The sequence below is a fragment of the Daktulosphaira vitifoliae genome, unplaced genomic scaffold, assembly GCF_025091365.1.
Source record: "Daktulosphaira vitifoliae isolate Bord-2020 unplaced genomic scaffold, ASM2509136v1 Scaffold_1, whole genome shotgun sequence".
Lineage (NCBI taxonomy): Eukaryota > Metazoa > Arthropoda > Insecta > Hemiptera > Phylloxeridae > Daktulosphaira > Daktulosphaira vitifoliae.
In genome coordinates, this window is record NW_026099572.1 from 84,056,839 (window position 1) to 84,071,188 (window position 14,350).

Sequence of the window (14,350 nt, forward strand, 5' to 3'; positions counted from 1 at the left end):
GGGGGGGGGGGGGGGCAAAAGGGGGTATAACCTCTCATTGACCGACTAAACCCTCTAGCAAAAATCCTGGCTACACCACCACCGCGTGTTCCCGTGACGTTACCGAGTGACAGTTCGGTTTATCGATGCCGCATGATTTATACTAGTCGTCCTGCCGACGCTAAAACGTATATACAGATCCGTATAGGTAACAGTAATAATTTATAATATAAAACTTCGGGCAAACAATCCGTCGTTTTGAATACCGAACGGGTTGGATTAAACACACATAAATAACCGAGTACTCTGTTTAATAACAGTGTAGGTGCACGTATGTAGGTCGATCGTTGTACAAAGGCGATGACCAAACGTCATATAATTTCGGTTTAGGGTCAGTGCTTCAAGTAAACCGACTACGAATTTAGTAAATTCACTTAATATTTTTATACCGAGTACTGCCGCGACAGTAGTCGACTAGTGCATATAAATTTTTACTCAAACAACGAAAAACATCCTCGAGATTCTACCCCAAACGAGATGGGAATAAACATGCCAGAATATTTTTCATATTATGATAAAAATGAGATTAGAACGAATTTTTAGAAAAAATGTTCAACAAAATAAACATTTTACTTGCTGAAATTTGATGGAAAGTTTTCTCATAGAAACTAACGCCTAAATAGAATGCCGAAAGGGATTATAAAATAATTCAAATTTTATGAATACATGAATTCATGCAAAGTTTAATGTACCAATAATAAGTATAGATAACGTCTCCGGCGAGCACTCCATGACCAATTATTGTTTTAATTTATCATCGTGAGCGTATAATGTAATTATCAAATTATTATGCGTCGTCAAATGAAAGGGTTAATTATATTTCATACTACGCGAGCTGGTTTCGGCGCACAGTCAGCCCCTCAGTGAATAATCATTACTGTAATAGTGTAATGTTTCGTTTCGTGAAATTAGACAAGTTGGCAATTCACTGAGCTCGCATTCAATTTATTACAATGGAGAAGGAAACTTTATGAATATTAGATATCCCGTAAGATGCATTTAATATCCGATGTCGAAGGATTCGCCAGATAATTAATATTTGCAAATCAACTCATTATCCAATAAAATTTGATTATTTAAGTTTAAACTATAAATTATCGTAGTTGTTTAATAAGTAAATACAACCATCTTGAAATCTCTCCGTTGTCCCGGAAAAAACACCACCGAGACGGGTATTGTTATGAAGATAATAATAATATTATAAATGTATTGAAAGCACAACCGGTATATAAATACCTTACAAACGCACTGGATGAGAGGTGAGTCGATGGTACCGTGATAAGACAGTACAAACGCCGCCAGAACATGGCTGCCGGTGTTTATTTACATTATAAGAGCGGTGACCATCGTAGAGGAGATTTTATCTCGGCCACCGACGATACATCTCGTTCACGAAATTCAATTTACAACTAAGTGCCCACACACCGCCAACAGCTGGTGGTAATCGTATTTTGGCGGTTTATCCGAGAGAGTAAGAATAGAGCGCCGAACAATGGAAAGGTCGGGAAAAACGGTATGAACCAAAATTTGTGTAACACCGCTATGACCCCGAGTTGTCGTCTGGTCCATTCGACGTGACGATGCACCGAGAAGACCTTTGTTTGGATAAATCGGATAAATTAAATAACGATTAACCTTGTTTACACGCCGGCGACAACGATGCTTGTTGAGGCGATAGGAAAATCAAATGTATGAAAAGTAATCCAATCTAAACAACGTAGGCCTTGAGGGTACCCCGCTGGAAGCGTCTGCGATGGCGACTGGCCGTTTTGTGCATACTCACACACATAAAAAAATTGGACGACATCACTGCACGTTGGTTTTAGTGTGGTACAGAACAAGGTCAGGGCGGCTTTTTTGTTTGTACGCATAATAGGTACAACGACTCGTTGTTATCGCGTTTACAAAGCAAAAAATCTAGCGTACAATTACTGCAGGCCTAACAGCAACTATTTTAATGAAACATATTAGATTTTCCAACGCACGCGCCTGACTTAATATAATATCACGAAAAGAGACACCGACAACGGACCTCCGGGGCGCGCGCATAAGAGACCTACGTATGATGATCGCGTGTAACTAATACATTCTTAGATCTTTGTGGACCATAAACAATAATTTTTTTCACGCCATTTATTATTTTTTTTGTATAGATTTTTTATCGATAGCCCGTTGAATTATTGTTGTATTATGTACTATTTAAATACAATAATAATAACGGTCGATGGACGTTAATCAAAATTTTGACACGACATCAAAAATACCAACGTGAAGTTGATTGGAAAATACTACAATTATACTGATTTATAACCCTTCGATCACCGGACCATGCCGGCACGAGGATAGGAAACGTTCCTTCGGGATATTATTATTTGTATGACTAACACGATCACTTCGCCCGAGGTGTCTTATCAACCGTTTTTTACTACATAGCGCCCAAGCTTTGCCTCACAGCAAATGGCCGTCAAATTAAACACGTAATAATACCGACGACGCCTTATCTATTACACGTACGAATATCAATAGCGCAATATTTCGGTTTTTATTAACATAATCACCTCAAACCGACCGATGTTATTTATGCCGTTGAATTTTCTTTAAGCAGTACTCTGGTGTTTTTTTCACGAGTCGTATGGTCCGAAGACGTTATTCAAACAAGTATTTTGTACACTTATAGGATTAGAATAAATTATTCGTTCATTTAATTATTAAAGAGGCTATTTAAACCGGCTTGTTTGTGTTATTTAGTCAAAGGCGTTCATCGTGCTAGCCGTTATACTTAAGTGCACTTTATACAAAAAAAATCGAGCGAGCGAGGAAAATTGGTTTTACAACACGTTTGTATTGACAATCGCGAATTCTCACACGCAGTACATTGTCGAAGAAGGACAATGTTTGAACAGTGTTGTTATTAAATTCAGAACTGCAAGTCGTTGTAGCCACAAGCCTTGACGGTGCCTTGGAGGCGATAGACTGCAGTTAAATCATCCGTTGTGCATGCAAATTGGTTCATTACTGGACTCTGAAAGTGATTTTCACCGCAACTAATATTGAATGTCTTGCAACGAAACTGGATATTTTAATGGCGAATTAATTTATTGTATTTTCATTAGGTCGCGGTAAAAAGGACGACAACTGTAAAAAGCCGTGACGTTAATTATAGAGCTGCTTACGTTTGCCGTTTTCATTATATCCAACGTAATAATAAACACAGCGTACGAGCAACTTTTTTTCAGTATTATTTAACGACCACTATACGACAGAAGAACGTCCTACAAAAGAAGGCGAAAAGTAAACCGCTGAGTATAGTTTTACAAGAGCCGCGTAGGCGTCGGAGGTGTAATTTTCCTTGGGTGCTAAGCGGCATATCTCATTATCTTAAAGCGTACTAGTGTGTGTGTATCACACTGAATGACGGCGGGATAACGCTATTTTTTTCTTCATTTTGTCGTATCACAATCGACTACCGACGGTGTCATAATACAAGGTAAAAAAAAACAAGATTAATCATCCAAACAGACAAATGAATTTGTAACCATGCGCTAAGCTTTCATACATTAGAATAAAGATAAGCGCCTCGCCGACGACCGGTAGAATTCCGAAATACTTGACGCGGACAGATAAGTCCCCTGTAAGCTTACTGAACATTTCCATAACGTCTATACGTAGGACGTTTGTATTTCGTCACTGCACATACTGTCGTAAATAATAACACAATTAATGACACGGCTTATGGCAAGAAGAATATATTTTACATAAATTATCATCCAGGCGGTAAAAGAGTTAAAAACCGAGTGAATTTACATAAATGGAGGAAAGACAGAAAAGTTGCGGGATACGTGAGCCGAATTCATGGGGAAATTATGCACTGCAATAGCGTTACGAGACTATCAAAAAGAATTTTGCAAAATATCATTTCGCAACTGCTTTTATTATTAACTATAATCCGTATTATCATCGCTAAAGTGCACCACATTAGAGTGACTTAAACGGAATGTTCGTGGTCGGCATAAATGATTGGTCGTTTGATTTTTATTACACGGTAAAATAATTCTGGTTTCATGCTTTTTGAAAATTTCGAAGCGAAATAAACTAACATGACGAGCTGTAGACTTTAAATGTCTTACGTTACTGTTCGGTAACATCCAACTTGGGATATATCAAAATGTCGAATTGTTCGTTATCTGGACTAATTCAACAAATTCTTGCTAACAAACACAGATACTGACCAACGCAAAAATAAATATATTTTACAAGGCCTGAAATGACGCATTAAACCGACGACATCAAGTCATCAACAACATTTCGTTTGCCCTTATAACGTTCATAAAATTCTCGATAACCTCGTTCAACGTTTTACGGCTACGACTTACGAGCAGTAAATTGATTAGGTATGTTCCGATGAGTATTTCCGAAATAACGTGAAGACTGTTTTTTATGCCGTCATTTAAGATTTAAATATCAACAAAAAAAAAAAACGCGTTCGTCAATAGTCATACGTCAGATTACCCGAACACATACAACTCCCCAAAGTTTTCTACTCTTAATGACATAAACGTGTCCGGCCAAATTTGAATAATTATTTATTATTAGGTATAACAGTTTTTTATTCATGTAAAAAAAAAATGTCAACGCTAATCCCTTATTATGATTAACAACAGAAGTCTTATACATTTTAATGACGGACACGATATACGACCAATCGTCTGATTTAATAAAAAAACAATTATTAAATTATAATAAATACGGAAAAAACGTAACAAAATTTGACAAAAAATAAATATATAACTCAAGAATGTTAAGAAAAATATTTTTGTCTCGTTGAATTTAAAACGATATTGCATTTCCCGAGGGCAAGAAACTTGAAAGTAGTCTACATTTTTGACTGTCCTATAATATTCTACTTATTTTTAGTAAAAAAAAAAACTTTTTAGCTAACTACCCAGAGGAGAGCCAATGCAAGACACTGTTATGGCTAAAGGTAAAGGAAATAGTTTGAGATATTCTGTTGTACTAACCTTGTGAAGACATCCTGCCCTACACTGAGCAACCGTTAATGGAGAAGCTTTCATCAAGTCTTCGTCTGACATGTCACGAGGCAATGCCACCACAGAGGCAACAATCAAAATCCAAATAGTGACGATCACTGATCCGAACATGGCGTTTTTTTTTTATTTTAACGATGCACTGGAAATATTAAATTTATTATGTAAAGCAAAATGATTCCGCGCACCGCTTAGGCGGACGGTTGTCAAAGTAAGGGACGAGTGAAGAGAGCGAAAATTCCCAACAGATGTAAATAATTTAGCGCGAAAATCCATAGACGGCGCACACGTGAGATACGTACAGAGTATTCGCACGGCGAACTGGCGACCGGCAACACGTTGTGACGAACGGCCGACTGAACAGCAACTGGCTGGCCTGGCAATCGGCACGACCGACACCACTGGCGGCGATCCTAATCTGATGTACAGAAGCGCACCGTACGAGGGCGACACTGATCGATCCCATCGTTGAATTTTACAAGCGGCTACGATATTGAAGTCTCCAGTGCAATTTCTCATCATTTGATTTTAAACAAAAACCACTTACATTTACTCGATCGTTGATATATTCAGTTTTGGTTTATCGGAAAACAAAGCTTGCGTCTATTTGATCCATTTTTTTGGTGGCAACTTGAAAAATTTAATTTATAATAATACGTCTAGCATTTCAATAGTCATAAAGTTTTTACTAAATAACCTTTTTTAAAGGACTACAGTTTAGAATCAAATACTGTATGTTATAATTCAAGTTAAACTGATATACGGTCATAAACATATAACAACTCGTAAGTTATTACAAATATTGAGAGTTATAATTAATATTGAACATAAAACGTCAAGAAGCTTACATTTTTATGCAAACGCGTTTCTTTTGCGTGGTCCATTAACACGACTCTTTATGGCCATACATGTACTATCATAACAATAAATCTCCTATGCGCAATTTGAAAACATAGGTCAAACATGGAAAAATCTTAACGAACAAAGTGCAATTAAATGTTACAACTTATAACTGGCAAATCATTTTTATGTATCGAATGAATTTTCATTGAGTATAGTTTAATCGCGTGATGTACTCCTATTTTCAATACATTATTTATAATATTGAGCATTGTAACAGCGGTAAATCTGTCAACAGAATTATCATAAATATAGAAAGTATATAACATCACAATTATTTTACACGTGAAAATTGATTGTAGTCATGTAGTTATGGACTTGAAATATATTTATTTGAATAAATAATTTACAGTTCTATTGTATGATACTGAAATATTAATAAGAATTTCATTTCATAATTCTAACTGCATAGTAAAAATATATTAAACTGTTCTTATAGAATGTTAAAAAGGTGATTAAATAAACGTTTTGTAATAAAATGCTCTACCAATTCTTTTTTTCATTTCAATCCAAAAACTTTTTATTTAGCAAATTTATTACTTTTAAAAAAGTTACTCAAAATCACTAATGTTTATTATGTTGGTGGAGTACTTAAAATTATTTTTATGAGTTCCAATACTAATGTGTTATTAATATCATTTTTTAATAAGCTCGTTGAATATTATCCTTTATTGTAAAGTAAAACACAAGAACACAAAAATAAACAAAATAATACGAAACAATATTTGTATTTAATGGCAATAGTAATAATAAATAGACAAGGAGGAGACGACAGGAATCTATAGTATAATATTAACGTTATTTAATAAATGTAGTAACATTACGAGGTTAATGAAACTCAAATTAAAGCTAATATTTTTTGAGAATACGTTGTGAGATAGTAAATAATAGACCATTGGCAAAAACATCAACAATTTTGAGTGAGTGTCTAAACTAATAAGTAACTAACACAATTTGTACTGTAAATTGTTTCACCTAAAATATTATCGCATACCATAAATTTAAACACGATTAAAAATCATTAATATTTTATCCGAAATAACTAAAAAATAGTTGTAATTTTTAAAAACTATACTTTTATTTAATTATAATAATTTATTAATTAAACATTTTCTCTTCCTCGTCGTAAATTGTTACAGCTAAAATTGTCTACATTTGAAGACTACACTTCTAACTATGGGTACATTTTGATATTCTCTTTTAATCTGAATACAATTTTTACCCAGTTAAAACACTTTTCTATGTACATTTCTCAATGAAAAGAAAACTAAAATATTCATTACATTTTTTTCTTTCCGAATATTATTTAAGCGCATCCAGTTAATATATTTTAAATTTATAATCAGCCATTTCACGTCATTACTTTTACGATGTTCTCAATTAGTATATCATTAATTAAATAAATCACTATTAAGAATTTAATGAGTTTAGAACAAAGGACGTTGAAATATTATGTCTCTTTAATTCAATTTACAATCAAAGAGAACTAATTTAATATGAATCACACAACCTTATTTTGGGATTTAATTAAAGACTATGAAATAATATTTTCTTTTAGCTGCATTAAATTTCTGGACAAATAATAAAAACTATACAATCTAAAAAGGCACATAGTTCGCCAACGACTTGGATAGTATTGATTATCGTAAGACACCAATACAGTATTTTGTTCTGTATGCTTTTTGTTAGTAAATATACTTTCCGAGTTAAAACAAAATTACTACGCGACACCGTTTATTTACGAGTGTGTAAAGTTCATAAATTATGTAATTATTTTTATAACAATATTTTACTTCTCACTAAAGGGCCTCCCGCGTTGCACCCTCTTCGCCCCAATAATTTATGTGGCACGTTGTTAATAATACACAACAACAACACTGTAACACGATATAGCGTTATAATAATCATTGTTATACATCCACTTGAAAAAAATTGTTTTTATAGTTTATTACTAGATTTGTCGAGACAGATTGGTCATATTTGACAATTTACAGAACAAATATTAATTTTATTTACCGTGAACAAGTCGCAAAAGGAAAGAGTGAACAATTTTATAGCTGCGTAACATCCATCGTGTCGATTTAGTTCAAACGTAAAGAATGCGAGTTAAAGACAAAATAATAGTTGTTAGAAATTTTTAGCAAAAGAGTAGATAAAAGATCAGTGAGAACGATGGCAAAGTATGTGAGGGGGGTGGCTTTCAATTAAAAGCGTCGATTAAAAATGTTTGGTATTCCGACGACAAATGAAAATTACAAACTGGCGGGGAAGAAAGAGGGGTAGTGCATATCGACTGTTTAAAATTCCCGAGCAATCATCACGATCGTTTCCCTCAACGAGGGCTGCTTTTTGTTCCAATATTTATTATAACGTATCGTAGATGCGAATTTTTCCATATCTTGACCGAATTCTTAATTTAAGATTTTAATATTTTTGTCGTTTCTATAAAACTTCACTCGTGCAAATACCAAACGCGTATATAAACATACATTCACCATACTAATGGATTAAAACAAACACTATTATTCTACTCTATAACAGATCTGATTCAGAGTTTCAATGGACATAGTATCGTATTAATAATTCGGAACTATGTGAAACAACGAGCTTATTTTTAAAGCTCTTTTTTAGTAAATGTACACGCCGTTATTATAAATTTTGGGAAGAACTCTTTTTTTACTTTTTAGGCACACCTTTTTGGATAACTTCTGAATTTGTGACAGATATTTAATAAAAGTTTCAAGTCCTAGAAAAACCTAATATCGAATTATAATAAGAGTTTCATAATAAATTTGAAACAATATTTTTTTCATTCATTTAAAAATAATCTCTATAGAATATAATATTTTTATTTTTTAAAATCGTATTTTTTATTAAAATGTAAAATAAGTAAATTTTCCTAGATTAATCGTAAGAAAGTAAACATTTGATTATTATTTTTTTTAAATAATAATAATAATCAAATAATTATTACAAAGTAATAATAAGTTCTATTAATTTTAAAGGAAAAAGTATTTAACATTTTTTCTTTTAGAAATCTCCGCAATAAGCCATGATGGTAAAAAATATATTGTGATAAAATTGTGAAACATATAATATGTAAATGAATTTTCAACTTTCAACGTCAGAAGAGTTGTGTTCAGTAAAAGCACCGAAAAAGATTAAGATTTCCATGAGAATAAAGGCAATTACTCACATAAATGTTTAATATGATCAAAGGTGAGTATTTTTAGTAGTCGTGATTACTAAAACCATCACGTCGGTTCGCTTTCTTTTGGTCTAACCGCAAGTATCCTTTTCGTACAATACAAGTGCCTATTACAATATCCGGTCAATGGTTCTACGTAATCCGGCACATCCCACTAATGTTTTATTATCTTCTTGCGTTGAAATACGACAACAAGTGTTTATTCAAAAAAGTACACGAGGATATCTGAAGTTGTATTCCGCAATACAACCGGTTTAACACATACGCGTGCGACTGGTATCTCTCTAGAACTCATAAATAATAGGAATCGTATTATTATAGAAACGATTCAAAAATAATTATTATTATTTGTGTAAAACATATTAATATAGTTAAGTCGGATAAACGTTGCATGTATGAGTAAATCTGAATTCTCTATTAATACACGGAGACCACCCCGAATATTAAAACTGACCTCGTTTTTACCGAACATAAGTCATTATTTTAAATAAAACACTTTACTAGTCGTAATAAATTTTCTTATATAAAAAATATTGTAACTTCTTATCATCTTTCTTCTTTGTCCTTGCCTTAATCCCAACTACTTGGGGCGGCCAAATCATAGAATAATACTCTAATAGAGTATTACTCTGTGAGCCAAATAGTTGAAATTTCTTATCATATTCTTTTAAATCAATGATGCCACGAGTACCTAGAGTAGCATAGTAGTTATATAGGAATCTCTATTTTGGCTTCTGAAATATACCTATAAAATATTAAACTATGTTAATTTACTAGATATACAACGTTATTGAATTATATAATTTAATTAATATTTTATTTTTAATAAAAGCTCGATTTTTCTTATATTCTTTCATATGTACTCAAAATACTATATTAAATTACATTTTTGGCTGATATTTGTTATAATATATACACCACTCATTATTCAGTAATCTATAATATCAATAGACAATGTTTTTATAGTCAATCAAAAACAATTCAGTACAAAATGACAAATTTTATAATCAAAACATCCGTGTGGTATAAAAATAATGAATATTATGTGCTAATAATTTACATAAATGTAACAGTAACTGCCAAACTCACCAATCAGATTTTTGTGTACAATTATTATATACCAATGTTCATAGGTAAATATTTTAATCTAATGATTCGCAATTGAAAGTATCTAACATAATCCGTGCAATTTAAATAAAATAATAGAAAACGTCATCCGTGTGACTTACAACAAAAAAAAAACAACTATCTGGTAAACAAGGAGAAACATGATACTAAATCTTTTTACTAAAAATAACACATATCATACAGTTATCGGCCGGCATTGATAACCGACCGATGCCGCCAAACAACCTGGTGAGAAAGGGTAAATGAGTAGACGGAAACAATAAGCGCGCGCTTTCTACGATTTGCACGTGGCGCGAACACATTTTATTCAATAAATACATAGTAACTCAATTATTATACTAAAACCAATCAGTGACTAATTGTATAGATCATTTTGAGTTACTATATATTAGTATTTACTTTGATATTTTACGTTAATTTTTTGAAATTAGTTTAACTCGTTTTTTTTGTATGAACAGTAATCTGAGCAAGCTTATCACTTATTGCAAAGAACAGCGAGAGAGTAAATCCAAGAATAAGAAAGAATGACTACTTTTAAGTAAAAAGTATCTCCAACGCTATTGTTAGCTCTTTACTAAACGATTGTGTCAATTATTACACATTATTTTATACGGTTATTACAACATTTTATATTAAGTCTTATCCATGCATTAATATGTTTTAGAATAATTTAAAATTCACATAAATCTTATGTATAATTATGATTCTATCACTAATACATTGTGAATGGTATATATGTTATAACAAAATAATAATATTAGATTGATCTAACCACGATACAAACATATTGCAACATAGATAACTAGGTATTTATCATTATCGATGTTTGAAAGTAAAGTAATTTTTCTCTAAAATTATTTGTAATTCTCATATAATTAAAAGTATTTACGCAAATATGAATTTATTTCTTGTAAAATCACCATCAAAACAATATTTCAAAATCTAATTATAAAAATACGCTCTATACGACGAATTTGTCTAAAATTTTGGATAAAATGCCTATAACATCATAAAAACAAATATCAAATCGTTTAAAGAAAAAAAAATGTTTCCTTTTTTTAATTAATTTTTAAATGTCCAATTTCACTGTTTTACAAATTAATAAATATCTTAAAAACTAGATGTGATGGGAAAATTCTAAAGACAGATTTGAAATTGCCGCAAAAATGGTTTAGAATCATAATAACTGTACTATGTATGATTCTAAACCATTAAAAATATGTTAACAAAAACAAAAAAAACATTTATATAATATATTAATACTATACTTAAAATCAATACTAAAAAAACTTTGTGAGATACTCGGTGTTTTTGTTAACGAAAAAATGACTTTGAACGAAAATAAGCCTTCCGTTCTTTAAATAGAAACTAAAACCTTTTAGCAGTTAAATTAATCCATGATTCATCAAATAAACTAACTATTCAATATTATAGTTTAATGAACACTAATAATTTTGTTCATAATATTAACTTAATTTTTACCACACACTGATATTGATCCAGTAAAAACATTTAAATGTTACCATAAAAAAATTAATCATTATATTCGACTAAAAACTCAAAAAATTCATTCTTTATGAAATAAAAAATGCATAATTCTTTGTAAAATTAACAAATATTTTTGTTTTAAATGGACAATAAACAAGTGCAGTAATACTTAATTTGTTATGAAAACTAAAAGTTTCATCTCAATTCTATGTTATTATTTAGAGCTCTATTATAATTTATAAAAATAATGAAACATTTATTTGTTATAAATTATGAGCTTCTATTAATATTACCAAATCAAAATTTTTTTTGTTTATGGAGGATTTACAACTTTAAAAACCCAGCACAGGGGGGTCACGGCACAGTGGTGACGTGGCATAGTTGGATCAAGTATAATGATATCTGACAGTGATTAAAATCACTATCAAAATAAAACGCTTCGATGCAAATCTTTAGATAGTGTTTAATTTTAAAAAATTGGTGTTTTATTCCAAAAGCTACTTGATCTGCTGGTTCCTTAATATCTCGATTAAGATAAAGTATGTCGAATGAAAAAGGGTTTATTAAAAAATATTATTTCTCATAAAAAAATTATGTTGATCTATACACTTTTCAATAAGTTATAGCATTATAAAGTTAAAAATATAAAAAATAAAATCGAGAATTTTCACACAATAATAGAATTCGGTAGCCATTTTCACCGCGAAGGCAAGTTCAGAGGTCAATTTTTTTTTTTCAAATTAAAGTATATTACATTAGCTTTAATTTAAGATATATATAAAAGTGTCAGACTTTCCGGAACACTTTTAAAATTTAAGTTGAAAAAGTAAATTTGTTGTGAAAAAGTTGTCATTTTAAATCCCCCCCTGTGGGTAGGTTAAGTGTCAGATTTACATAAAAAATATACTAAATGATAAGTAAAGACATCAAGCATCTATATAAAAAAAAATTATTTTGATATGTTCATTTTTGAAAAAGTTAGAGCATTTTTAATTTAAAAATATAAAAAAAAATTATTTTACAAAAATCGTAATTTTTTATTAACTATGATGTCAACTTTCACCACGAAGACAAGTCCAGAGGTCAAATTTTTTTTTTTTCAAATTAAAGTATATTACATAAGCTTCAATTTAAGATATATATAAAAATGTCAGACCTTCCGGAACTAAAAATCATAGTAAACGACTACACGCTCTGGTGTCCTCAAAATGTCGATTGTTCTTAGAAGACCGTTTATTAAAAAATAATAATAATTTTCAGATTATTCCCTTTACTTTTTCGCCAAATTTTACTATTCTACTCATATAGGAAATTTTTAATAATTTTGATAATAAATAAAAATAAAACCTTTTAATTTAAAAGTGGCTTATATTAAGGGCTAATTTTTTTACTGTGTTCAAAGCTACTAGAGAGCCTATTTATTTTACGAATTTCAAAGCCAATCTTATGAGAAAACTGTGATACGGAGATTGGAAAAAGCGGGCGAACTGTTTTGTGTTAAGATGCATTAACATTGTAAGAACTTGACTTTAAACTATGATGTGTAAAGTAAGATATTTTTTATTGACTAATCTCAATAAATCTCTTAGTTGAAATTATTAAAAGTTGTAAATTGGATCTTTTTAATTACTGAAAAAATAAAAAAACCCAGCACAGGGGGGTCACGGCACAGTGGTGACGTGGCATAGTTGGATCAAGTATAATGATATCTGACAGTGATTAAAATCACTATCAAAATAAAACGCTTCGATGCAAATCTTTAGATAGTGTTTAATTTTAAAAAATTGGTGGATTATTCCAAAAGCTACATGATCTACTATTTCCTTATTAATATCATGAATGAAAAAGGGATTATTAAAAAATATTATTTCTCATGAAAAAATTGTATTGATCCATACATTTTTTAATAAGTTAAAGCATTATAAAGTTAAAAATGTAGAAAATAAAATCGAAAATTTTCACACAAAAATAGCATTCGGTAACCATTTTTACCATGCAAACAAAATAAAGTCCGAATTTTTTTTTTTTTTTTCATAATAAAGTACATTACATTATAATTAATTTAAGATATATATAAAAGTTTCATACTTTTCGGAACACTTTTAAAAGTTAAGTTGAAAAAGTTCTACTTTCTATATGCATTTTTTATATTTAAAGCCCCCCCGTATATAGGGAAATAGTCTGATTTAAAAAAAAAGTAAAAAAGTTGTCATTTAAAATCCCCCTGTGGGCAGTTGAAGGGTTAAATTTATAAAAAAAATATACCAAATGATAAGTAAAGTACATCAAGCATCATAAAAAAAAAATTATATTGATTTGTTCATTTTTGAAAAAGTAACGGCAGTTTTAAGAAAAAAAAACCCAGGACAGGGGGGTCGCGGCACAGTTGTGACGTGGTATAGTTGGATCAAGTATAATGATATCTGACAGTGATTAAAATCACTATCAAAAATAAACGCTTCGATGCAAATCTTTAGATAGTGTTTAATTTTAAAAAAATTGGTGTTTTATTCCAAAAGCTACTTGATCTGCTGGTTCCTTA

General features: G+C 30.8%; 1 protein-coding gene and 1 long non-coding RNA gene across 2 annotated transcripts in view; both read right to left on the reverse strand.

Moving 5' to 3' along the window:
- The window catches only part of LOC126903014 (uncharacterized), a 63,766-nt gene extending 58,276 nt beyond the window's left edge, over nt 1-5,490 (reverse strand). The window contains exon 1 of the mRNA XM_050680898.1: nt 5,058-5,490. Within this exon, the coding sequence (XP_050536855.1) occupies nt 5,058-5,198 (141 nt within the window). The 5' untranslated portion in view covers nt 5,199-5,490. The remainder of the gene's footprint in view (nt 1-5,057) is intronic.
- A 574-nt stretch (nt 5,491-6,064) lies between these two features.
- Nucleotides 6,065-10,479, reverse strand: LOC126903196 (uncharacterized). The gene is made up of 3 exons (XR_007703443.1): nt 10,282-10,479; nt 9,181-9,937; nt 6,065-6,212 (listed from the first exon to the last, which is right to left on the reverse strand). It is a non-coding gene; the product is annotated as an uncharacterized LOC126903196 (long non-coding RNA).
- Between the last annotated feature and the right edge of the window lie 3,871 nt (nt 10,480-14,350).